Here is a 23,309-nt window from a genome sequence, read left to right as displayed (position 1 = left end):
GCATTCGAGCGGAAGGCGGCGTACACCCTGGACAAGTTGCCACCTCATCACAGTACAATTAAAACACAACTAGTTATTTCAAGCAAACACTTCTCAAATCAGCCCTGTCCATTGAAATGAATTCAAATCTATTTAATCTGAGCTTGTCCCCTTAAAACAGAACAATGTTGAAGTGAAGTGAATTATATTTATATAGCGCTTTTCTCTAGTGACTCAAAGCGCTTTTACATGGGGAAACCCAATATCTAAATTACATTTAAACTAGTGTGAGTGTCACTGGGAGCAGTTAGGTAAAGTGTCTTGCCCAAGGACACAACGACAGTGACAAGGATGGCGGAAGCGGGGGTCGAACCTGGAACCCTCAAGTTGCTGGCACACCACTCAATCAACCTACCTACACCGTCCCGTTATCATGTAACATGTCTTTTTCAAAGAAAAACACTTTTTAGACAAGAAATGCTTTCTGGAAACAATACAATGTACAGACCCTGTTTCCCTATGAGTTGGGAAATTTGCAGGGTAGAGTTTTAACTTGCACTTAAAGATGTAGCGACCAACTGTAGTTGCTGCCAGTGGTTTTATGAAGTTTTCCTTAGCCCACGTGGTGATATCCCTTACACACTTATGTCGGTTTTTGATGCAGTACCGCCTGAGGGATTAAAGGTCCGTTATATCATCGCTTACGTGCAGTGATTTCTCCAGATTCTCTGAACCTTTTGATGATTTTACGGACCTTAGATGGTAAAATCCCTAAAGTCTTTGGAATAGCTCGTTGAGAAATGTTGTTCTAAAAATGTTAGACAATTTGCTTTCAAAGTGGTGGCCCTCGCCCCATCCTTGTTTGTGAATTACTTAGCATTTCATGGAAGCTGTTTTTATACCCAATCATGGCACCCACCTGTTCCCAATTAGCCTGCACACCTGTGAGATGTTCCAAATAAGTGTTTGATTAGCATTACTCAACTTTATCAGTATTTATTGCCACCTCTCCCAACTTCTTTGTCACGTGTTGCTGGGATCAAATTCTAAAGTTGATGATTATTTGCAAAAAAAAAAAAATGTTTATCAGTTTGAGCATCAAATATGTTGTCTTTGTAGCATATTCAACTGAATATGGGTTGAAAATTATTTGCAAATCATTGTATTCCGTTGATATCTACATCTAACACAATTTCCCAACTCATATGGAAATGGGGGATGTACTACAAATGTCAAGGTGTGGACTGTGAAGCGTTTGTTTTCCCGCGGTGCAAAACGACTGGACCGGACATGGCGTGAAGGCAATGACATATTTTAATTTTAACTCGAAAAGTACAAAGAAAACAAAGGGTATAAATAAAAGGCACTCTCTGAGGAGGTACAAAACTTGGCTATGATACAAAACTATTACTACAACGTGAATGATGGACATAAAACAAAACTTGCAAACTATGGCATGATTAACAAAACTTATGGGGAATTAGAAAAGAGCATGGATCATCAGCATGGAGCAAGGGTGCGTAGAGGGTGATTTCGCCAGGCTGACTGCCTGGCAACTACAGGCTTAAATAGGTGCAGTGATGACAGGTGCGTGAGTCCAGACAAATCAGGTGCGTGAGTCGTGAACACATAACAGGTGAAAACTGATGGGTTGGCATGGTGACAAAACAAACAAGAGTGCCCAATGAATCCAAAACAAAACAGAAAGTGACCACAAAACATGACAATAAACAACTATTCATGACATTAAGGGCATGAATAATGCAGACCCTTTTTTTTAAGTGGATACTAAAGCTTCTGGCTTGGAAACTTTATATGTGAAAGTAACATCCGTCAATCAACCAATCAAAGTTTATTTATACAGCCCTTAATCACAAGTGTCTCAAAGGGCTGCACAAGCCACTACGACATCCTCGGCTCAGGTGCCACATCAGGGCAAGAAATAAACTCAACCCAATGGGATACAATGAGAAACCTTGGAGGGGACTGCAGATGTAGGGACCCCTCCTTGGCCATGAATTGATTAACGTGGACCCCGACTTAAACAAGTTGAAAAACGTATTCGGGTGTTACCATTTAGTGGTCAATTGTACGGAATATGTATTGTACTGTGCAATCTACTGATAAACGTTTCAACCAATCAAGCAATTATGGGCAACTGGTGCAATGGACATTGAGGGGATCTCGTTAATAGTGTGAGAGTCTAGTCCAGGAGGGGATCATCTTGAGTGGAGATAAGTCAGCAGCGCTGAGACGTCCCTAGCTGATGCACAGATGAGTAGTCCACCCCGGGTCCCAACTTTGAACAGCAAGCACGTCATCACCTACTAACCTCTCCACGCAGGGGAGGGGGGATGGGAAGAAAAGAGACGGCAGATCAACTGGTCTGAAAAGGGGGGTCTATTTAAAGGCTAGAGTTTACAAATGAGTTATAAAATGGGACTTTAATTATTATTTTCCAGAACCAAAATTTTATTAAAACTAAGACCTCTAATAACTTCAACTTGATTTAAAACCCCCCACGGTCCTCCTGTCTTCTACGTTATTTCCCCTGCAAGCCCAAATCCATGTAAAACTATTTGGTGTATCAATCGGATTTTGCACATAATTGTCATGTCCTGGTGATCATGTTTAGTTTGGCTATGTTCTGTTTGGTTTTTGTATTTTGTCAGTTACTGTTTTTTCAATCCCTGCTTTGTTTCCATGACAACCCATTAGTTTTCACCTGTCCTCATGTCATGCACCTGATTCGTTTCAACTCATGTACCTGTTGTCAATAACCACATCACAATCTAAGCCTGCAGTTGCCAGGCAGTCAGCCTGGCGACATCACCCTGGCGACATCACCCTCCATACACCCTTGTTATTCATGCTGATGATCCATGCAGCTCTTTTTCATGCTCTTTTCTCGTTCCAGTTATGTTTTCTTTATTCATGCCATAGTTTGCAAGTTCTGTTTTATGTCCATAGTTCTGCCTTTGTGTGAGTTTTTGTTTATACCCTTTGTTTTTGTTGTACTTTTAAGTGTTAAAATTAAAATATGTCATTACCTTCACGCCATGTCCGATCCAGTCGCTTCGCACCTCGGGAAAACAATCCACAGTAAAGTCCTAGTCGTGACACTAACACGTTTATTTGATTGGAGATTGGACACGTCCCAGTTGACGGGAGGCATTGATTAACCCCGGAAGTCAAGTAAAGTGGAGCAAATTAAATTTTTTATAGCGCTTATTCTCTAGGGACTCAAAATGATTTACATCGCAAAGCCCATTCTTTATAAAAATAAGACAAATTTGCACCAGTGTGGGTGGCTCTGGGAGCAAGGTGGGCGAAGTGTCACACGGTGAAACTGTCTTAATTTAATCAACACTAACAATTTCTATGTTATGCCCTTATCTGAGACTCAGTTAGACAGTTCTATTAGTGATACTAAAATATATCTTTATCTGGCTACAATGCTTTTAGAAAGGACGGGGTATGTAGGAAGTGGCAATTTATGTGCAAAACATTATCCCTGCTAAAAGCAGACTTGATCCGATGTTTTCATCAATCTGGCTCTCGTGTAAATCTGAGTTGACATTGCTTAACACGATAAGTAATGAATAATTCCACTTGTAATCACAGTTTTAAAAATAACGTTCAAAATATAAAACATTCTCATGCATTTTTATGTTCAAAAAGTTGCGTTAATGGTAAGAAGAATTGTATTTATTATTGGTTAGTGTGGGGCTTGTCCTCTTGGGGGTTCTTCAGACCACCAAGCACCGACATGTGAGCCTGTTTCAGGGTTATTGATATTGTTTAATTTTTCAATAAGTCTCTCAGTTGCCCTCCGTCAATTGTCTTTTTCTCTTTCGTTCTCGCTCGCACTCTGGCTCCAGTTCCAACCCTGTCTCTCCTCCTGGCTGCTGCTTATAAAAGAGCGACAGGTGATTAGAAAACACGGCCCAGGTGGGCCATTTCGCTGCAGGCTCACAGGCCACGCCCCCTCCACAGTTAGCCTCAGAATAACAATATCATTACAAAGAATAAGAGACCTGTTATACTCTAGAAATGCCGGTCTTACTTAAAAATCCACTTGTTTAGTTGTGTTTAGTGTTAAAAAAATATTATATGGCTCTTACGGAAATATATTTTAAAATATTTGGCTTCTTGACTCTCTCAGCCGACCCCTACTCTATCAGAATACTTTGGCTTCCATTTCAACTTCCTCACATAAAACCAATAGTTGTTGGCTGTTGTTATCGACCTGCCAGCTCCACTGTACAATACACCGATGATGTATGTGCTGTGCTTATGAAGGTGAGTGATGGAAACAGAGAAATAAATCTATTAGATGATTTGAACATTGATTGGTTGACATTGTATGCCTTAAAAGAAAGGATAGTCACTACTTTGGACTAGTTTTCACCCGATACCAATATTTTGGTACCGGTACAAAAAAAATGTTTGATACTTTTTGGTACTTTTTAATACTTTTCTAAATAAAGGGCACCACAGAAATTAAATTATTGGCTCTATTTTAACAAAAAAATCTTACAGTACATTAAACATGAGTTTCTTATTGCAAGTTTGTTCTTAGATAAAATAGTGAACATACGAGACAACTTGTGTATATAGTATGAAAGCAAACAAAGGCTTCTAATTTAGCTGCTAGTAACATATTGTGTCATTGTCCATTCTATTATGTTGTCAAAATTATTAAGGACGTGTGGTAGAAAATGATTTATTAATCTACTTGTTCATTTACTGTTAATATCTGCTTACTTTCTCTTTTAACATGTTCTATCTACCTTTCTGTTAAAATGTAATAATAATGTATTCTTCTGTTGTTTGGATACATTAGTTTTGGATGACACCACAGATGTAGGTATCAGTCCGATACCAAGTCGTTACAGGATCATACATTGGTCATATTCAAAGTCGTCATGTGTCCAGGGACATATTTCCTGAGTTTTAAAAAAATATATAAAAAAAATAAAATAAATACAAATATTTTTTGATGATAAAAAATGTTGATGTAATCATATTAGTAACGATTAAATACGCTCCTGTACTTGGTATCATTACATTCATTACATTACATTACATATCATTAACATGTTCTATCTCGATGGTGCTCGTCCTCAGTGCCATGGACAGCGGCGGTGACTGTTCCTCCTGCAAGCAGCGCTGGCTACACCTCCCTCTACAAAGACTTACGGTCATTTTAAAAATATCACTGCACATCATAATGGCAGCTACAGTTTCCATCTTAAAGATGTTAAAAAATAACTAGGTGCCATATTGAAAAGAGTAACGGGCCTTAATTTGCCCAGGTCTGTTCTATCTACACAAATGGGCAGGACTGTTTCTGTTATTAGAAGATGTGCCTATTTTATGACTGATTCTTCAATCAAACAAGTTTTACATTCACTCATAAAAGCTCCATTATGTCTTCTAATTCATATACTTTGCCAATTCTCTTTTAGTCAGACAATATTTTCGGAATCTTTTACCTGACTTGTTTGGACTGCCATTTACAGTCTTCTTCAGAAGGGGTCGCCTCACCACTGACCTGTTAGTGTTCTCTCATCTCAATTATTGTTCCGTTATTTGGTCATGCGCTCAACAGAAAGATATTTGAATGCTCTAACTTTTGCAAAATAAGCCTGCTCAATCGGCACTAAAATGTCCACTTTGGACGAGTATGCATCAATAGCATTTAAAGCCAAAGGTGGCAAACAGCCCCTTTAAGACATTTTTTTTTTTTTTTGTAACAGTTGTCTGTGTTTTGCACGTATATAACCCTAAACTGCAAATATATGAGAAAGCATATTTATTGTAAGAGAGCGGAGTAGTTAAAGCTCCTTCGGTTTTTAGTTCCTCCAACGAGACGAGGGAGACCTCGGTAGGGTGAGCAGTGGAAATGGGAGGTCAGAGAACAAATGAATAGCTTTCCTCTTTCAAGAAGGAGGGATTTTATGTCTCTGGGGGAGAGGTGAAGAGGCTGCAAGGAAAGGGGGCAGAGGACAAAGTCTAATAAGGGATGAGGGATGTTTTCAAATAAAACATTGAAGGAAAAATCTGGCTTGGTGACGGTTGGTGGGGGGGGGGGTCAAGACTTTAAGGGTTTACGAGGTAAACAAACAGGCAGCTGCCAAAGTTCTGAGGCTTTTAGTTCATGGAAGCACATTTGGCGATGCATTGTTTGGGTTTACACTTTAGGCCTCATCTACTAAAGTTTCGGGTGTCTTAGAACACATGTAAATTTAAAAGCACACGCAAAGCTGATCAATCCTGAAAAAAAAACACTTGTTTTTGATCCCATTGGATGAAACACAAAGTATATATATATATATATATATATATATATATATATATATATATATATATATATATATATATATATATATATATATATATATATATATATATATATATATATATATATATATATATATATATATATATTAGGGGTGTCGGAAAAAATCGATTCGAATACGAATCGAAACGTTTACGTTGAGCATTTCAGAATCGATTCTCATTTTTAAAAAATCGATTTTTAGTTTTAATTTGTATTTTTATTTATTTATTTATTTTTTATTTTATCAATCCAACAAACCAGTACACAACAATACCATAACAATGCAATCCAATTCCAAAACCAAACCTGACCCAGCAACACAATTTAGAGGAGCCAAACACGACAGAACAAACCAAAAGTAATGAAACAAAAATGAATATTATCAACAACAGTATCAAAAATATGTATAATTTCAGCATAGCAGTGATTAAAAATCCCTCACTGACATTGTCATTAGACATTTCTAAAAATAATAAAAAAGAACAATAGTGTCACAGTGGCTTACACTTGCGTCGCATCTCATAAGCTTGACAACACAGTGTCCAATGTTTTCACAAAGATAAAATAAGTCGTATTTTTGGTTTGTTTAATAGTTAAAACAAATTTACATTATTGCTATCAGTTGATAAAACATTGTCCTTTACAATTATAAAAGCTTTTTTTATTTAAAATCTACTACTCTGCTAGTAGATTATATATATATATTATATATATATGCGTATATATATATATATATATATATATATATATATATATATATATATATATATATATATATATATGAATACATATATACATACATACATATATATGTAAATGTATATACATTGTGTGCGCCATTAGAACAAAAAAAACACCCAAACAAGCCAATTTATTTCATTTTAATCAGCCCATAAAGTCCCTTTAACTTTTTGACAGTCCATAAGTGTTGACATAAATATGTAGGGAGGAGTTGCAGCGTAGTTCCCCTCCTTTTTCCTAGCCATTTCTGTGCAACAGCCATGTTTCCACATTATTTCTCAACGTACTAAATATAGACACAAAACCGCAGCAGTGGAACCGTTTCACTTTTGATAATCACACTGCATGTGCTGAATAATTAAATTTGCATCTTCTCCTCCCTGTATTGCGGGCGTTCTGATGATCTGCATATATTTTACATGTTCATGAAGACAGACACGCTAAATGGATTACACTCCTTAGTTTGGTCTTTTAGGAAACTCAATCCCCTGTAAACAACTTTTTACATGAGCTTTGTGTCTGCTCCAGGGTTGTACGGTATACCGGCATTAGTATAGTACAGCAATACTAATGAATCATATTCGGGACTATACAACCTCTGAAAGGTACCAGTCCACTATTGGTGGATCTACACCTAACATACTGATGAATCATATTCGGTACTACACCGCGTCTGAAAAGTACCGGTCGGCCGGTCAAAATGTAAACAAACGCCATTGGTGGATCCACACCTAACATCCACTGTAATGATACAAAAGTACAGGAGCGCAACTAGTCAATATTACTATGATTACGTCGATATTTTTGGGCTTCACAACATCATCTTTCTTTTTTTTTAAATGAAACTCAGGAATAATGTCACTGGACACATAAAGACTTTGAATAGGACCGTTGTATGATCCTGTAAGGACTTGGTATCGGCTTGATACCCAAATGTGCGGTATCATCCAAAACTAATGTAAAGTATCACTGGCTTTAGTTTACCAAAAATCTTACGGTACTTTAAATATATGTTTCTAATTGCAAGTTTGTCCTTAAATAAAATAGTGAACATACAGAGACAACTAGTCTTTTAGTAGTAAGTAAACACAGGCTCCAAGTTGTCTGCTGACATATGCAGTAATATTTTGTCTCATGTATCATTCCATTATTTTGTCAATATTATTAAAGACAAGTAGTAGAAAATGTATTTATTAATTTACTTTTTCATTTACTGTTAATATCTGCTTATTTTCTCTTTTAATATGTTCTATCTACACTTCTGTTAAAATGTCATAAAACCATTTTATCTTTTGTTGTTTGAATACGATACTTTTCAGAGGCATTTTTTTTTGGTTCAGAAGTCCAGTAAAAGTAGCAGCAAATATTAAACATAGCCAACTCACAGTTGTGTTGATGTCACAATGACTCGCCTGCTGATGGCATCATATGGTGTCAAAATGAAAATGTGTCCTCTTCACTTTCCCTCAGGTGTTTGCATATTACTAAGGTGGAACATGTTAAATCCACACATTTTTGTTTTGGCGATGTATTTGACATATTACAGAACTCCGATTGGATATATTCTGAACTTGTCCCACCCACCTACAAAATGAAAATAAATATGATTGGATTATCGTCTCGTTTTCATTCGTCAACGCCGTTTTACTGCGGTCTGAGGGGAGAGGTGTGTGTGTGTATGTGTGGGCGCGGACTCGCAGAGCCTGACAGCCAAGGGACAGCAATGAGGGAAGATGATACCGTCGTGTATTGCGTCCTTTTGCAGAAGATTTCTCCATTACTACCAATAACGTTGTCATCCCCACCCTTGCTCTATGCATGCAGCGGATGTGTGGCCTATACCTGACACAAAAAACTGTAGTAACGAGCGATTTCACATTGTCGGTGACGGTATGGCGTTCCAACGATGGGAACAGTAATTAATTAGATCACTCGTTACTGAAAATATAACATTTTTACTAACATTATACTATTATGCTGTTATAATATTCAGCACCGCCTTTGTGGCCCCCTGGACCTCTCAGAGATGTGTGGAAATGGAAAACAATATATATATATATTTTTGCATATTTTCTGTTGGAGAATAAACATGACACAAACCTTCCTAATTGTTAGAAATCCGACTGTTTATATTAAACATTCTTCACTGATGAGAGTATTTGGCAAGCACCGTTTTGCCCTACCAATTTCAGCGATCCTTGAACTCACCGTAGTTTGGCTACATGTACAACTTTCACTGACGCTGCCACAGAAAGACATGTTTCATGCCATTCCTTCTTTGTCCTCATTTTGTCCACCAAATGTTTCATACTGTGCATGAATGCACAAAAGTGCACTTTGTTGGTTTTATTGATTTGCCGGTGTGCTTAGCAGGCATATTTGGTCAATCCATGACTGCGAGCTAACCGGTCCGATAGCTGGATGCTAACAGCTGGTATCGCTAACAACTGCTCCCTGTTGTAGATAAGGGAGCCTCTCCACTGTTGGTGTCCATCTGAGCTCTTCAGTAGTGTCCCCACCTTCAGTCGGACGAACAAAACACTTCTAAACCGCATGTTTAGAAGGGCACAACTAGATGAAAAGTAAATGTAAAGTAAATGGTAAAAGTACAAAAAAAGTACAAAGCAAACAAAGACAGAGTGAACTGCAGCAGCGGCCGTCTAGATCGACCCATGCGTCATTATGCCTCGTTTGTAGATATATTTGAGCTCCTTTAATTTCCTTTACTTATGTCCTCCGTGTATTTACTTTATATGTGCATGTTTCATGACACATTATCTGTATATAATATTGCCGGCATTTCTCCTAATTGTGTGCCATGTTGTTCCAGACCACAGCAAGCGTTACCCAGGTTGCAAAGATTGTAATAAATCCAATACAAAAAGACAGCCTGCCGTTTACTTAAACTTGGAAACACACATCTATACCTTTGGCCATTCTGAGCCAGTAATTTCCAGAAGTTATCTCATCCTGTGGGAAGCCTCTATTTTACTAATTATTTCCAATGTTGCAAAAATGTGTAGAGTAAAAATTAAAATACAACATTTCTGTCAACAAAGGTTTGTATCAGCCTTTGATAGTAGGCTAATACAACTAATATAGATGTTGCCTTCATTATAAAACTTACATAAGGCTTTTAATTTTTTACGGCTTTGTTTTATTTTATTTTTGGTCCAATATGGCTCTTTCAACGTTAATACATTAAAGTGGCCTATCTCTATGTTTATGTGTCTTAATTACATTCATTTGTGTAACCTTAACATTTCTAAAGCTTCTCGGCCCGCCCTTGACTGGCTGCTGTGAATCTTAATCCGTCTTTGGCCAGCAGATATTACTTTATTAGCAAATTTCCAGGCATTTACTGTCTTCTCTAGATTCTCGATTCCATAATCCGGAGTTTGTGGGTAGCTGTCTTTGGATTTGTGCCAGGTTTTAGCCCCGAGAAGCCTGTAAATAGATTGTTCATTTGCACTGTTTAGAAACTAGAGAGAACAAGGCGTTCACACAAGGTTAAACCTGTTAAAAGCTCAATTGAGTTACTCCTTTGGTGAGGTATGAATATAAATTTGTTTACTTTCCAAAGTGGTTGCAGATTAGATAGGCTACTCACCTGGCTTCTTCTCTGGGCCCTCTTAGGAGATCTCCGACTACGACCTTCAGGACTTGGTGCTGAAGTCTGTGGGCCGGCTTACGGTGGTGCGTCAGACCTTCCCCATGCCACAGAACACCACCCAGCGCTGCGTCAAACACAACCACCGAATTAATACGTCCCTCTGCGACCCCAAGAACACCAAGTCTCAGCAGCTGGAGGTGAATACTGGTCTCTCTCTTTTTTTGACATAATTTAAAACAAAATTGCTACAGATTCTCAACTTCTCCTGAGAACCAGCATCATCCATTTGTTTTGATTAATTTATGTTCTCATAGTTACAGATTTCAACTACAAATAATAAATACCCACTGCAGAGGACTCTAGTTCTCAGGCGGGTATTACAGTATTGATACATCGACACAGTTTTAATAATTTGATGATTATGTGGGCAGAAAATGTATAACCTTTCACCTGTCGTTGTCTGTATACAATATATATTGCCAAATTGATGGCCCAATTACTATAGTAGCAAGTATCATCTCCAAATATAGCATATAGTGTAAGCATCGTAAATACAAAACCCGTTTCCATTTGAGTTGGGAAATTGTGTTAGAGGTTAATATAAACGGAATACAATGATTTGCAAATCCTTTTCAACCCAAAGTCAATTGAAAGCACTACAAAGACAAGATATTTGATATTCAAACTCATAAACTTATTTTTTTTTTCCAATAATAATTAACTTAGAATTTTATGGCTGCAACACGTGCCAAAGTAGTTGGGAAAGGGCATGTTCAACACTGTGTTACATCACCTTTTAATTTAACAACACTATCTTATATGACATTCTGGAAATGAATTTGCATTTGTGATATTGCATATGACACGGATTGTCAAGACTACACTACCATGAATTGATTAACGTAGACCCCGACTTAAATAAGTTGAAAAACTTATTCAGGTGTTACCATTTAGTGGTCAATTGTAAGGAATATGTACTGTACTGTACAAATTACTAACAAAAGTTTCAATCAATCAATCAAAAAAACTTGAGGATTGGCTGATACCGATTTTAATTGAATATGATATCAATAGAAATCATACACTTGTAAATTCCAGACAATAATACACTACGTTTTTTCCTACACTTTGACACCTGCGTTGTGTCTTATAAAACACAGGGGCTAATGTATGGATGGTTCTTCGCTGGCAGCAAGAGTTTTCTTTCTTCAAATAGTTTTCAGAAAAGAAAAAAAACAAGTAAAATCACTGAGAATGTGTTTTAATGTTTGTGGTCTGGCGCTCTCTTTTGGACGAGTTTGGTCACTGCCTGTGTCCTACCATTTTCAACCGAAAGTAGAGTGTTGTTCAGTCTTTACCATGAATTGATTAATTTGGACCCCGACTAAAGCAAGTTGAAAAACTTTTTCAGGTGTTACCATTTAGTGGTCAATTGTACGGAATATGTACTGTAATGTGCAAATTACTAAAAAAAAGTCTCAATCAATCAATCAATCAATCCATCCTAGCCATCCATAGTGTTTCTACTCATATAGATTCTTCATTCTTTACTCCTCGCAACGTTTGTAGGTCTTACAGTATGACAAAAACTATTTATACATACTAAACCGTCTGTTAAGATCCGCTTTTCGGATCGCCACATATTATTGTTTATTTTTCCAGTTTTGTATCACTCCGTCGTTCCACCCTGGTTGCTGTTTTGTTCGTTTCCATGGCTTCCCATTGATTTCACCTGCTACTCACGGTCCCCACACCTGCTACTGTTAATCACCTTCCCTATATAAGCCTTTCTCTTTTGTTTGTTCAGTCTGGGTTCGTAGTTTGTTCTCATACAACGGCACATCTGTTTTTGCGCATTTGCTCACACACAATTTGCTATTATTCTCGCGAGCTCTCACGCTACGCATTAATCTCTTTCTTAGCTCTCATGCTAAATGTTTTGTTTTTCCCTTTTGTGTGCCTACGTGCCAGTTTTAGTTTTCTATTTGTATATCCTCGCTCTCATGCCTCTGTCTTTTGTTTGCCTTTTCTTAGCTCCAGTGTTTTTGTTCTCTAGCTCTTTTGTTATTTGAATAAACAGTTGAATCTTACCTTTGCTTCGTTATCGTTCGACGCATCCTCGAAGGGACAACTTTGGCACCACATTGCCGACCAGACGCTACACCATCGCATGTGTGCTTTCTGTAGGAATGTTTTCATGCATATTTGTCCATGTTATCGTAATCTAATGAAGCTAGCGTCATTAGCAATAACTAATATGCTAACTAGAGATGTCCGATAAGGGTTTTTTTCCGAAATCCGGTATGCCGATATTGTCCAACTCTTAATTACCAATTCCGATATCAACCGATACCGAAATATACAGTCGTGGAATCAATACATTAGTATTCCTAATTGTGTTGTGATGCCCCGCTGGATGCATTAAACAATATAACTTTACCATGAATTGATTAACGTGGACCCCGACTTAAAAAAGTTGAAAAACTCATTCGGGTGTTACCATTTAGTGGTCAATTGTACGGAGTATGTACTGTACTGTACAATCTCCTAATAAACGTCTCAATCAAGCAATCCTAGCCATCCATAGCATTTCTACTCATATAGGTTCTTCATTCTTAACTGCTTCCAAGGTTTGTAAGTTTTACATTATAACTAAAATATGCATATTTGACCATTTTATCGGAATTTAATGAAGCTAGCGTCATTAGCAATAACTAATACGCCAACACGTTTACGTGGGGCTGTGTTAGAATTATTATCTTAGAATGGCATTCTGTTTGTGTGGGTTCATTTTCACAAATGCCTCAGTGAACTCACAGAAACATTACCGTAGAGTTATTAAATATTTTTAGCTGATTGGATGGCTAGCTTACATAGCTAGCGGGTCCATAGCGATGACTTCTGTTTTGTCTGATCAGCTGTTATACTGTCCTGTTACAGGCACCGTTTGAAAACAATTAGGTTGTGTAAATAAACATTTACAAATATCTTACTGTGTATTTGAACTAATCTGGAAACATATATATCTAGGGCTTATAGTCTAGTGCGGCTAATATATGGAAAATAGTTTTTCCCTAAAATTTAGTGAGTGGGTGGTAATATACCTGTGTGCTCTGTTAGAGTGTCCGCCCTGAGACTGGAAGGTTGTGAGTTCAAATCCCGGTCGAGTCATACCAAAGACTATAAAAATGTGACTTATTGCCTCCCTGCTTGGCACTCAGCATCAAGGGTTGGAATTGGGGGGTTAAATCACCCAAAAATGATTCCGGAGCGCAGCCACCACTGCTGCTCCCTGCTCCCCTCACCTCCCAGGAGGTGAACATGGGGATGGGTCGAATGCAGAGGATAATTTCACCACACCTAGTGTGTTTGTGAGACAATCATTGGTTCTTTAACTTTTTAACAATACATATTATCTGGACCACAGAAAAAAGTGTTTTAAATGTAGATTACAACTATTTTAAGTTTAATAAAGCAAGTTCAAGTGCTTGGTTTTTTTTGCTTGGAAAAACAACACATCATAGAGAAGTATGGTGCGATGCAAAAGGGGGCTTAAATTAGTTCACTCTTGTTAGTGCACGTAAAAGGACACCACCTTTCGTTTTTTTTGCACCTGTCAAATGAAATGTGCCGTTCAAAAGCGGACAGAGGTCACAAAAAAAAAATTACGCAGAATAATTCATTTAGAAAAAGGCTTGGATGTGAACAACACATTGAAGTCAAGGTTTTTGTATTGTGTCAGACAGATAAGATGAAAGGACAGTGTCTCTCTCTTGTCACTTGTCATCCACTCTCTCTCTCTCCCTCAGCCTTTTTCTGTGGAAATTAAAGCAACAAATTAAATCAGAATCTCTGTGGGGAGCCTCACTATTGAGTGGGTCTCTGCACTCCGTGTAAGTGAGACCTGCCATGCTTTGGTGAACAGCATCATCTAAACCTTGGTGGTACCCAGCAAGTATCTTGTGAAATGAGTCTCGCCCGTGTCACCCGCCATGCGGCCCAAAGACACAGAGCCATGTTTAAATGATGGCAAAAACATGGAGAAATGATAACGATGTAAGAAAACATGCAATGGAAGCGCCGTCTCCTTCCTTTGTTTCCTCCTTCTGTGTACGTGAATCAGCTTTTTGTGGAATCCAAGCATGTAGTGGACAGTTAACTAGGACTGCTGGATAGACTCCAGCTTACCCGCCACCCGATGAAGATAAGCGTTGTACAAAACCCGTTTCCATTTGTTTTGGGAAATTGTGTTAGAGGTAAATAAAAACAGAATACAATGATTTGCAAATCCTTTTCAACCCATATTCAATTGAATGCAGTGCAAAGACAACATATTTGATATTCAAACTCATAAACTTTTATATTTTTTGGAAAATAATGATGGTTGCAACACATGCCAGAGTAGTTGGGAAAAAGGGCATTTTCACCACTGTGTTACATCACCTTTTCTTTTAACAACACTCAAACGTTTGGGAACTGAGGAAACTAATTGTTGAAGCTTTGAAAGTGAAATTCTTTCCCATTCTTGTTTTATGTAGAGCTTCATTCTTTCAACAGTCTGGAGTGTACGCTGTCGCATTTTACGCTTCATAATGCGCCACACATTTCCGATGGGAGACAGGTCTGGACTGCAGGCGGGCCAGAAAGTACCCGCACTCTTTTTTCATGAAGCCACGCTGTTGTAACACTTGCTGAATGTGGGTTGCCATTGTTTTGCTGAAATAAGCAGGGGCGTCCATAAAACGACGGCGCTTAGATGGCAGCATATGTTGTTCCAAAACCTGTATGTACCTTTCAGCTTTCATTCTGCCTACACAGATGTGTAAGTTACCCATGCATTGGGCACCAATGCACCCCCATACTATCACAGATGCTGGCTTTTGAACTTTGCGTCGATAACAGTCTGGATGGTTCGCTTCCCCTTTGGTCCGGATTACACGATGTCCAATACTTCCAAAAACAATTTGAATTCTGTACTCGTCAGACCATAGAACACTTTTCCACTTTACATCAGTCTTAGATGATCTCAGGCCCAGAGAAGCCGGCAGCGTTTCTGGATGTTGTTGTTAAATGGCATTCGCTTTGCATAGTAGAGCTTTAACTTGCACTTACATATGTAGCGATAAACTGTATTTAGTGACAGTGGTTTTCTAAAGCGTTACTGAGCCCATGTGGTGACATCCTTTACAGATTGATGTCGGTTTTTGAAACAGTGCCGTCCGAGGGATCGAAAGTAATTGTCATTCATTGTTGGTTTCTGGCCATGCCGCTTACGTGGAGTGATTTCTCCAGATTCTCTGAACCTTTTGATGATATTATGGACCGTAGATGTTGAAATCCTTATATTTCCTGTAATTGCACTCGCCCCATTCTTTCTTGTGAAAGACTGAGCATTTTTTGGGAAGCAGTTTTTATACCCAATCATGGCACCCACCTGTTCCCAATTAGCCTGCTCACCTGTGGGATGTTCCAAATAAGTGTTTGATGAGTATTCCTCAACTTTATCAGTATTTATTGCCACCTTTCCCAACTTCTTTGTCACGTGTTGCTGGCATCAAATTAAGGATTTTGAATATGACCAATGTATGATCCTGTAACGACTTGGTATTGGATCGATTCCTAAATTTGTGGTATCATCCAAAACTAATGTAAAGAATCCAAACAACAGAAGAATAAGTGATTATTACATTTTAACAGAAGTGTAGACAGAGCATGTTGATATATTAACAGTAAATGAACAAGTGGATTAATAATTAATTTTTACAGCTTGTCCCTCATAATTTGAACAAAATAATAGAATGAGAAATGACACAATATGTTACTGCATATGTCAGCAGACAAATTAGGAGCCTTTGTTCGCTTACTTACTACTAATAGACAAGTTGTCTAGCATGTTCGCTATTTTATTTAAGGACAAACTTGCAATAAGAAACATATGTTTAAGGTACCGTATGATTTTTTTGTTAAAATACAGCCAATTCTGCCTTTTTTTGTGGTCCCCTTTACTTAAAAAGTGTCAAAAGGTATTGAAAAGTATGGAAATACATTTTTTTTACTAATATATTGGTATTGGAACAACCCCCAGACACAGGCGAAAATAAACTTCATAAACAGAATAGATTCGCTCGGTCACAACATTAGATACCGTATTTCCTTGAATTGCCGCAGGGCATATAGTATGCTGCGCAAAATAATTAGCGCATGCTTAGTATTACCGCCTGGTCAAACTCGTGACGTCACGAGTGACACTTCCCCTGTCATCATTTTCAAAATGGAGGAAGCTGATTTCAATAACGGTAATTTGAAATCGCATAAAGGGAAGAAGATTAAGAGCTAGTTTGTCGGATTTAAGGTCCAAGCTTATATCAAACTAATTTTCTTACTCCATACCTTTGGTAAGTGCCGGAGTGAGAAGAGGTTTTAAAATAATTAGCGCATGCTTACTTTTACCACATGCCTTTGGTAAGTGCCGGAGTGAGAGGAGGTTTTAAATTTTTTAGCGCCCCGGCGGCAATTCAAGGAAATACAGTATACACCCGCACACGCTCAGATCTAGACTAAAACGTTTCATTTAGCAGTGTTTATGTCACTACACTGCTAAAGGTCAGTGTTCAAAAACAAGAAAAAAAAAATACAAAAATGAAGGGTATTTTATTCAAACTAAGCAAAATTATCTGCCAATTGAAGAAGAAAATTTGGCTTGTGAAGACTTTCCAAAACAAGTAAAATTACCTAACTTAAATGAACCCAAAATACCTTAAAATAAGTATATTCTCACTAATAAAAACTGTACTACTATATGAGTACGTATTTTCTATTGTTTAATTGAAAATAAGTCCATTTGGCTGTCATCTGTTTTAATATGAGGAACAAATGTGTCAAAGTCATGATTTTTTATTTTTTTTATATGCTTGAAATAAGAAATGATTACTTTAAAAAAGTAGTTTTACATTTGTGAGCGTTAGACACAGCTTTGCAACGGTTGATATTCTACTTTCAAGCATGTTTTACTCAATATAGGTCATCGAATCTCAGCAACAAGCTGTAATATCTTACTGAGATCATTTAAGACCAAAACACTTAAACAAGTAAAACACTCTAACATAAAATCTGCTTAGTGAGAAGAATTATCTTATCAGACAGAAAATAAGCAAATACCACCCTTATTTTATATATCTAATCTTACTTAGATTTCAGTTTTTGTAGTGTACATGTGGGTCTTATTATGCTCATACCATGATTAAATGAAAATGATGATATATCCAACCTTTTTTTTTTGTGTGTTTCCTTATATCCTGAAGCAATGGAGGGAAGGGAAGGGAATGAGCTCACCTTACCCCCCACCCTCCTTGGCCGAGAGCTTTACTTAAAATATTTACCAAATAAGTGCGTCCGCCTTTCTGTGATGTTACAATGTAGTCAGACAGCAAAACCCTGCAAACAGAAGCATCCACAACTCTCTGCAAGCTAATGCCAGAATGCATGAACCTTATAAATGGATGCTTATACATTGTTTAACACAAGTATCCAACATTGTAACGACATTGATAAGTCAGAAAAAGAAGAAAATCATCACAGGTCACCTTTAAGTTCTCCTGACGTCTACAAAAGAAATTATCCTCCGGGATCTCTAATTAGCGCCACATCTACATTAGCAACTGTGGCTGTAGGCAACCTCTTAAATTTTTTATTTTATTTTATTTTATTTTTTTAATCAACTCCATGGCAGTAGCCGAATTTTAAGTGCGATCAGTGGACAGCCTCTAGCAGCTTTTTTCAACTTTTGCACATGCTTTAAAAAGTTGTTTTGCGTTGAAACGCATGTGTTGCAATTTCTTTACCGATTGATTGATTGATATATTGAAACTTTTATTAGTAGATTGCACAGTTCAGTACATACTCCGTACAATTGACCACTAAATGGTAACACCCAAATAAGTTTTTCAACTTGTTTAAGTCGCGGTCCACATTAATCAATTCATGGTATAAATATATACTATCAGCATAATACAGTCATCACACACGTTAATCATCATAGTATATACATTGAATTATTTACATTATTTACAATCCGGGGGTGGGATGTGGAGGGGTTAGGTTTGGTTGATATCAGCACTTCAGTAATAAACAATTACATCATCTGAGAAATGGACATTGAAACAGTGTAAGTCTTACTTAGTAGGATATGTACAGCAAGCAGTGAAAATAGTGAGTTCAGAAATCATGAGAACAAGTCTATACATTTGATTATTTACATTTCATTATTTACAATCCAGGGAGGTGAAGGGGGGAGGGTGTTAGTTTAGGGTTAATGTTGCCTGGAGGTGTTCTTTAAGTGCGATTTTGAAGGAGGATAGCGATGCACTTTCTTTTACACTTGTTGGGAGTGCATTCCACATTGATGTGGCATAGAAGGAGAATGAGTTAAGACCTTTGTTGGATCGGAATCTGGGTTTAACCTGGTTTGTGGAGCTCCCCCGGTGTTGTGGTTATGGTGGTCATTTATGTTACGGAAGTAGTTTGACATGTACTTCGGTATCAGGGAAGTGTAGCGAAATTTATATACAAGGTCATGAAATCTCAGCAACAAGCTGTAATATCTTACTGAGATCATTTAGGACCAAAACACTTAAAACAAGTAAACACTCTAACATAAAATCTGCTTAGTGAGAAGAATGATCTTATCAGACATATAATAAGCAAATATCACCCTTATTTGAGATATTTCATCTTACTTAGATTTCAGTTTTTGCAGTGTAGAGGGACTGGAAATTGAGATGTATCATGTTGCATGCATGCATGTTCCAAGTAAACACAAACTCAACTCAACTCAAGTTGGCGCGGTATCGTAGTCCACAGTCTCCACTTTGTTGCATTTTGCCCTCGGTCTCTCTGATAAAAGTTAAGTACAGCGGACTCGGTGATAAGTGCATGTTAAGAAGTACAGTATCTCCACAGACTTGAGAAGTGTACTAAATTCCATCTGCAGTGGCCTGCACAGTAGAATGTATGGAAGCGCAGATTGTTGATTCCACACTGCAAAAAGTCAGCCTTCAACAGCAGGGGAAAAAAATACAAAAATGAGGGATATTTTATTTGAACCAAGCAAAATTATCTGCCAATAGAACAAGACAATTTATCTTGTCAAGACTTTCTAAAACAAGTAAGATTAGCTAACCACGGTGAACCCAAAAATACCTTAAAAAAGTATATTCTCACTTTTCTTGATAGAAAAAAAATATGACACCGTTTTGCTCAATATGTTGAAAAATATTCTTAAATGAAGTAAATACCATTGCCATTATCTTGGCAAAATGATATGCTCTCAGCAGCATGATATTTTTTCATGCTTGAAGTAAGAAATTATTACTTTAAAGAAGTAGTTTTATACTTGTGAGTGTTGATGACACAGCTTTGCAACAGTTGATATACTAGTTTCAAGCATGTTTTACTCAATATAGGTCCTCAAATCTCAGCAACAAGCTGTAATATCTTACTGAGATCATTTAGGACCAAAACCCTTAAAACAAGTAAAACACTAACATAAAATCTGCTTAGTGAGAAGAATTATCTTATCAGAGAGAAAATAAGCAAATATCACCCTTATTTGAGGTATTTAATCTTACTTAGATTTCAGTTTTTGCAGTGCATTTAGAGAGAAAATCGAGCACAAGTATGTGCATGTACAGTAAATGAGAAACTCTGGCTGCAAGGCTTTGACTGTTTGTGTATGCCGGTGTCTAAAAATACTTTTTTGATGTACGAGCTGGTGTCGTCGCTCGCGCTTCGGTGAAATAGCCGCTTCATTAACGTGAGGTGGCGCACGTCACCTGCGTTCGCTCAGTCGCCAGCTTCCCGGCCGTCGTCCATCTTTTCATTATCTCCTCGTTATTTCCGTCGAGAGGAGTCGCGGTACATCACGGTGTCATCCGTCTCAGGCTGACGTGCCTCCACTTCCGCCACCCCACTGAGGCGGGAGAACTGACTTGATTGGCCCAACATGTCCACATGTTGACTGATTTGAAATAACGAATGTTGGGATTTTTTTCCCCCTGTCTTTGATTCTAGATCACCAACCGCTACATCTACGACTCGGTGCTGCTGCTGGCCAACACTTTCCACAGGAAGCTGGAGGACAGGAAGTGGCACAGCATGGCCAGTCTGAGCTGCATCAGGAAAAACGCCAAACCTTGGCAAGGAGGGAAGAGCATGCTGGATACCGTAAAAAAGGTAATTCAATATTAAAAGGGTCGTATTGTGATTTTTTTTTTTCTACATTTAAAACCCTTCCGTGTGGTCTACATAACATCAAATGGTAGTTCTTTGGTCAAACTGTTGCTGGGATTATATTTTACAGACCATTTTCAAGCCGCTTTCTGATTGTCTTTTTAGGATATGCCGTTTTGTGGGCGATCTTACTTACGTGCCTCCACTTTGACTGCGTCTTTTCCGTGTCAGCCATGTTGTAGTTTTTAAGCGGTTCTACAGTATATGGGGAGTCACTCTGACAAAAATATAAGTTAGAACTAATTAAATCAAGTCAAACTTTATTTGTATACAGTAGTGGTCAAAAGTTTACATACACATGTAAAGAACATAATGTCTTGGCTTTTTTGAGTTTCCAATTATTTGTACAACTCTTATTTTTTTGTGATATAGTGATTGGAGCACATACTTGTTGGTCACAAAAAAACATTCATGAAGTTGTATGAATTATTATGGGTCTACTGAAAATGTGAGCAAATCTGCTGGGTTAAAAATATACATACAGCAATGTTAATATTTTATTACATGTTCCTTGGCAAGTTTCACTACAATAAGGAGCTTTTGGTAGCCATCCACAAGCTTCTGGCAAGCTTCTGGTTGAATTTTTGACCACTTTTCTTGACAAAATTGGTGCATTTCAGCGAAATGTGTTGGTTTTCTGACATGGACTTGTTTCTTCAGCATTGTCCACACGTTTAAATCAGGGCTTTGGGAAGGCCATTCCAAAACCTTAATTATAGTCGGATTTAGCCATACCTTGACGTGTGTTTGGGGTCATTGTGCTGATGGAACACCCAACTGATGATTTTAGGTTGTCCTGAAGAATTTGGAGGTAATCCTCCTTTTTCATTGTCCCATTTACTCACTGTAAATCACCAGTTCCATTGGCCGCAAAACAGGCCACCACCATGCTTGATGGTAGGTTTGGTGTTCCTGGGGTTAAAGGCCTCAGCTTTTGTCCTCCAAACATATTGCTGGGTATTGTAGCCAATCAGCTTAATTTTTGTTTCATCTGACAAAAAAGCTTTCTTCCAGAAGGTCTTATCTTAGTCCATGAGATGTCAGATGAAACACAAATTTAGCTGTTTGGCCACAATAATTTTGTAATAAAAATATAAAAAAAACAGCCGAGGATGCATGTGCATGTACAAGATAGTCTTCCCCACAACAAGAAGATAGATAAAAATAAGGAGCTTATTGACTACAGTGAGTAAATCTGTTCTATATATGGCGATTTTCAGCAATGGGAAAAATTGTCACAAATTGGGAAAATTTAGAGGAAGTATGAAGGAAGGCAATATTGTTTCTTAATTATACGCCCCTTGCGCCCCAATGGTTGGATTTCAACTTTCGGAACTTATGCAGATCCCAAATACACAAAAACATGTACCCGTAGGTAAGAAAGGTTGGTTTTGCATTATAGAGTGCCTTTAATAATATTGTATGAGCAACATTTCTGTAAAGTCCATCATTATCCTGTAGGGCTTTGTAAGGATTACAAACATGTCCACTCAGTACTAGTACCAGTCTCAAAAAATAAGCTTTATGAGGTCATATTCTCTCGGAAGAAAAAACACCCAACCAAAAATGCTAAATGTTTTCCTTACCTTTATCGTGATTGTGCTTGGTTCTTTGGGAATCACTTCGTTTTCAGCTGAGACAAACTTCAGAGCTTCTTTAAGTCCAAACGATTGCATTTCAATGGAGGGTTTCCTTGCCTTCATCACCTAAGTGCTTTCATATGTAAGGGTCAGTTAGTTTTTCCTTGCCTACGTTGCCAAAATGCTTTCTTGTTTGGGTTTGAGTTGTTTTTCAGTTGAGGCAAACTGCTTTCACACACCGAATTGTTTTGTTTATCTTCAAATTTCTTTCTTATGGGGAGTTTTTCCTTGTCTCTGTCCTCAAACTGCATGCTTACTATATGTTGGACTTCAATTAGTTAGCAGCTGAAACAGACAGTCGTTCCAAACTGAGTCTTGGTTCTGTTCGAGGTTTCCCCTTATAGAGAATTTTTCTTTGTCTATGTTGCTAAAGTCCTAATTGGTTTTGGTTACTTTTCAGCTAAAATAAGCTGCAGACTTACAGTTTATTATATCATTATTTCTTCCTTTAGAACAGGGGTGTCAAACTCTGGCCCGCGGGCCAAATTTGGCCCAACGTGTAATTTAATTTGGCCCTTGAGGCAATATCAAATTGACATTACAGCTGGCCCGCCGTTATTACACAGCAGCAGTGCCGCTGTAACACCGCAATTTCTCACACTTGCCAATCCTCCCGAAGTTCAGTGCCCCTCCCGAAAATCTCCCGGGGCAAGCATTCTCCCGATTTCCACCCGGACAACAATATTGAGGGCATGCCTTAAAG

At 37.9% G+C, this 23,309-nt stretch overlaps 1 protein-coding gene across 3 annotated transcripts in view; it reads left to right on the top strand.

Annotated features, from left to right (window-relative positions):
• grid2 (glutamate receptor, ionotropic, delta 2) overlaps window positions 1-23,309 on the top strand; it is a 1,199,099-nt gene that overhangs the window by 741,698 nt on the left and 434,092 nt on the right. For all 3 annotated transcript variants that reach the window (XM_061901055.1, XM_061901073.1, XM_061901064.1), the window contains exons 6-7: window positions 10,703-10,876; window positions 20,748-20,909. In XM_061901055.1, the coding sequence (XP_061757039.1) occupies window positions 10,703-10,876; window positions 20,748-20,909 (336 nt within the window). The remainder of the gene's footprint in view (window positions 1-10,702; window positions 10,877-20,747; window positions 20,910-23,309) is intronic.

Source organism: Nerophis ophidion, linkage group LG01 (genome assembly GCF_033978795.1).
Source record: "Nerophis ophidion isolate RoL-2023_Sa linkage group LG01, RoL_Noph_v1.0, whole genome shotgun sequence".
In the NCBI taxonomy this organism is placed as follows: Eukaryota; Metazoa; Chordata; class Actinopteri; order Syngnathiformes; family Syngnathidae; genus Nerophis; species Nerophis ophidion.
This window is presented reverse-complemented; position numbering and strand designations above follow the sequence as displayed.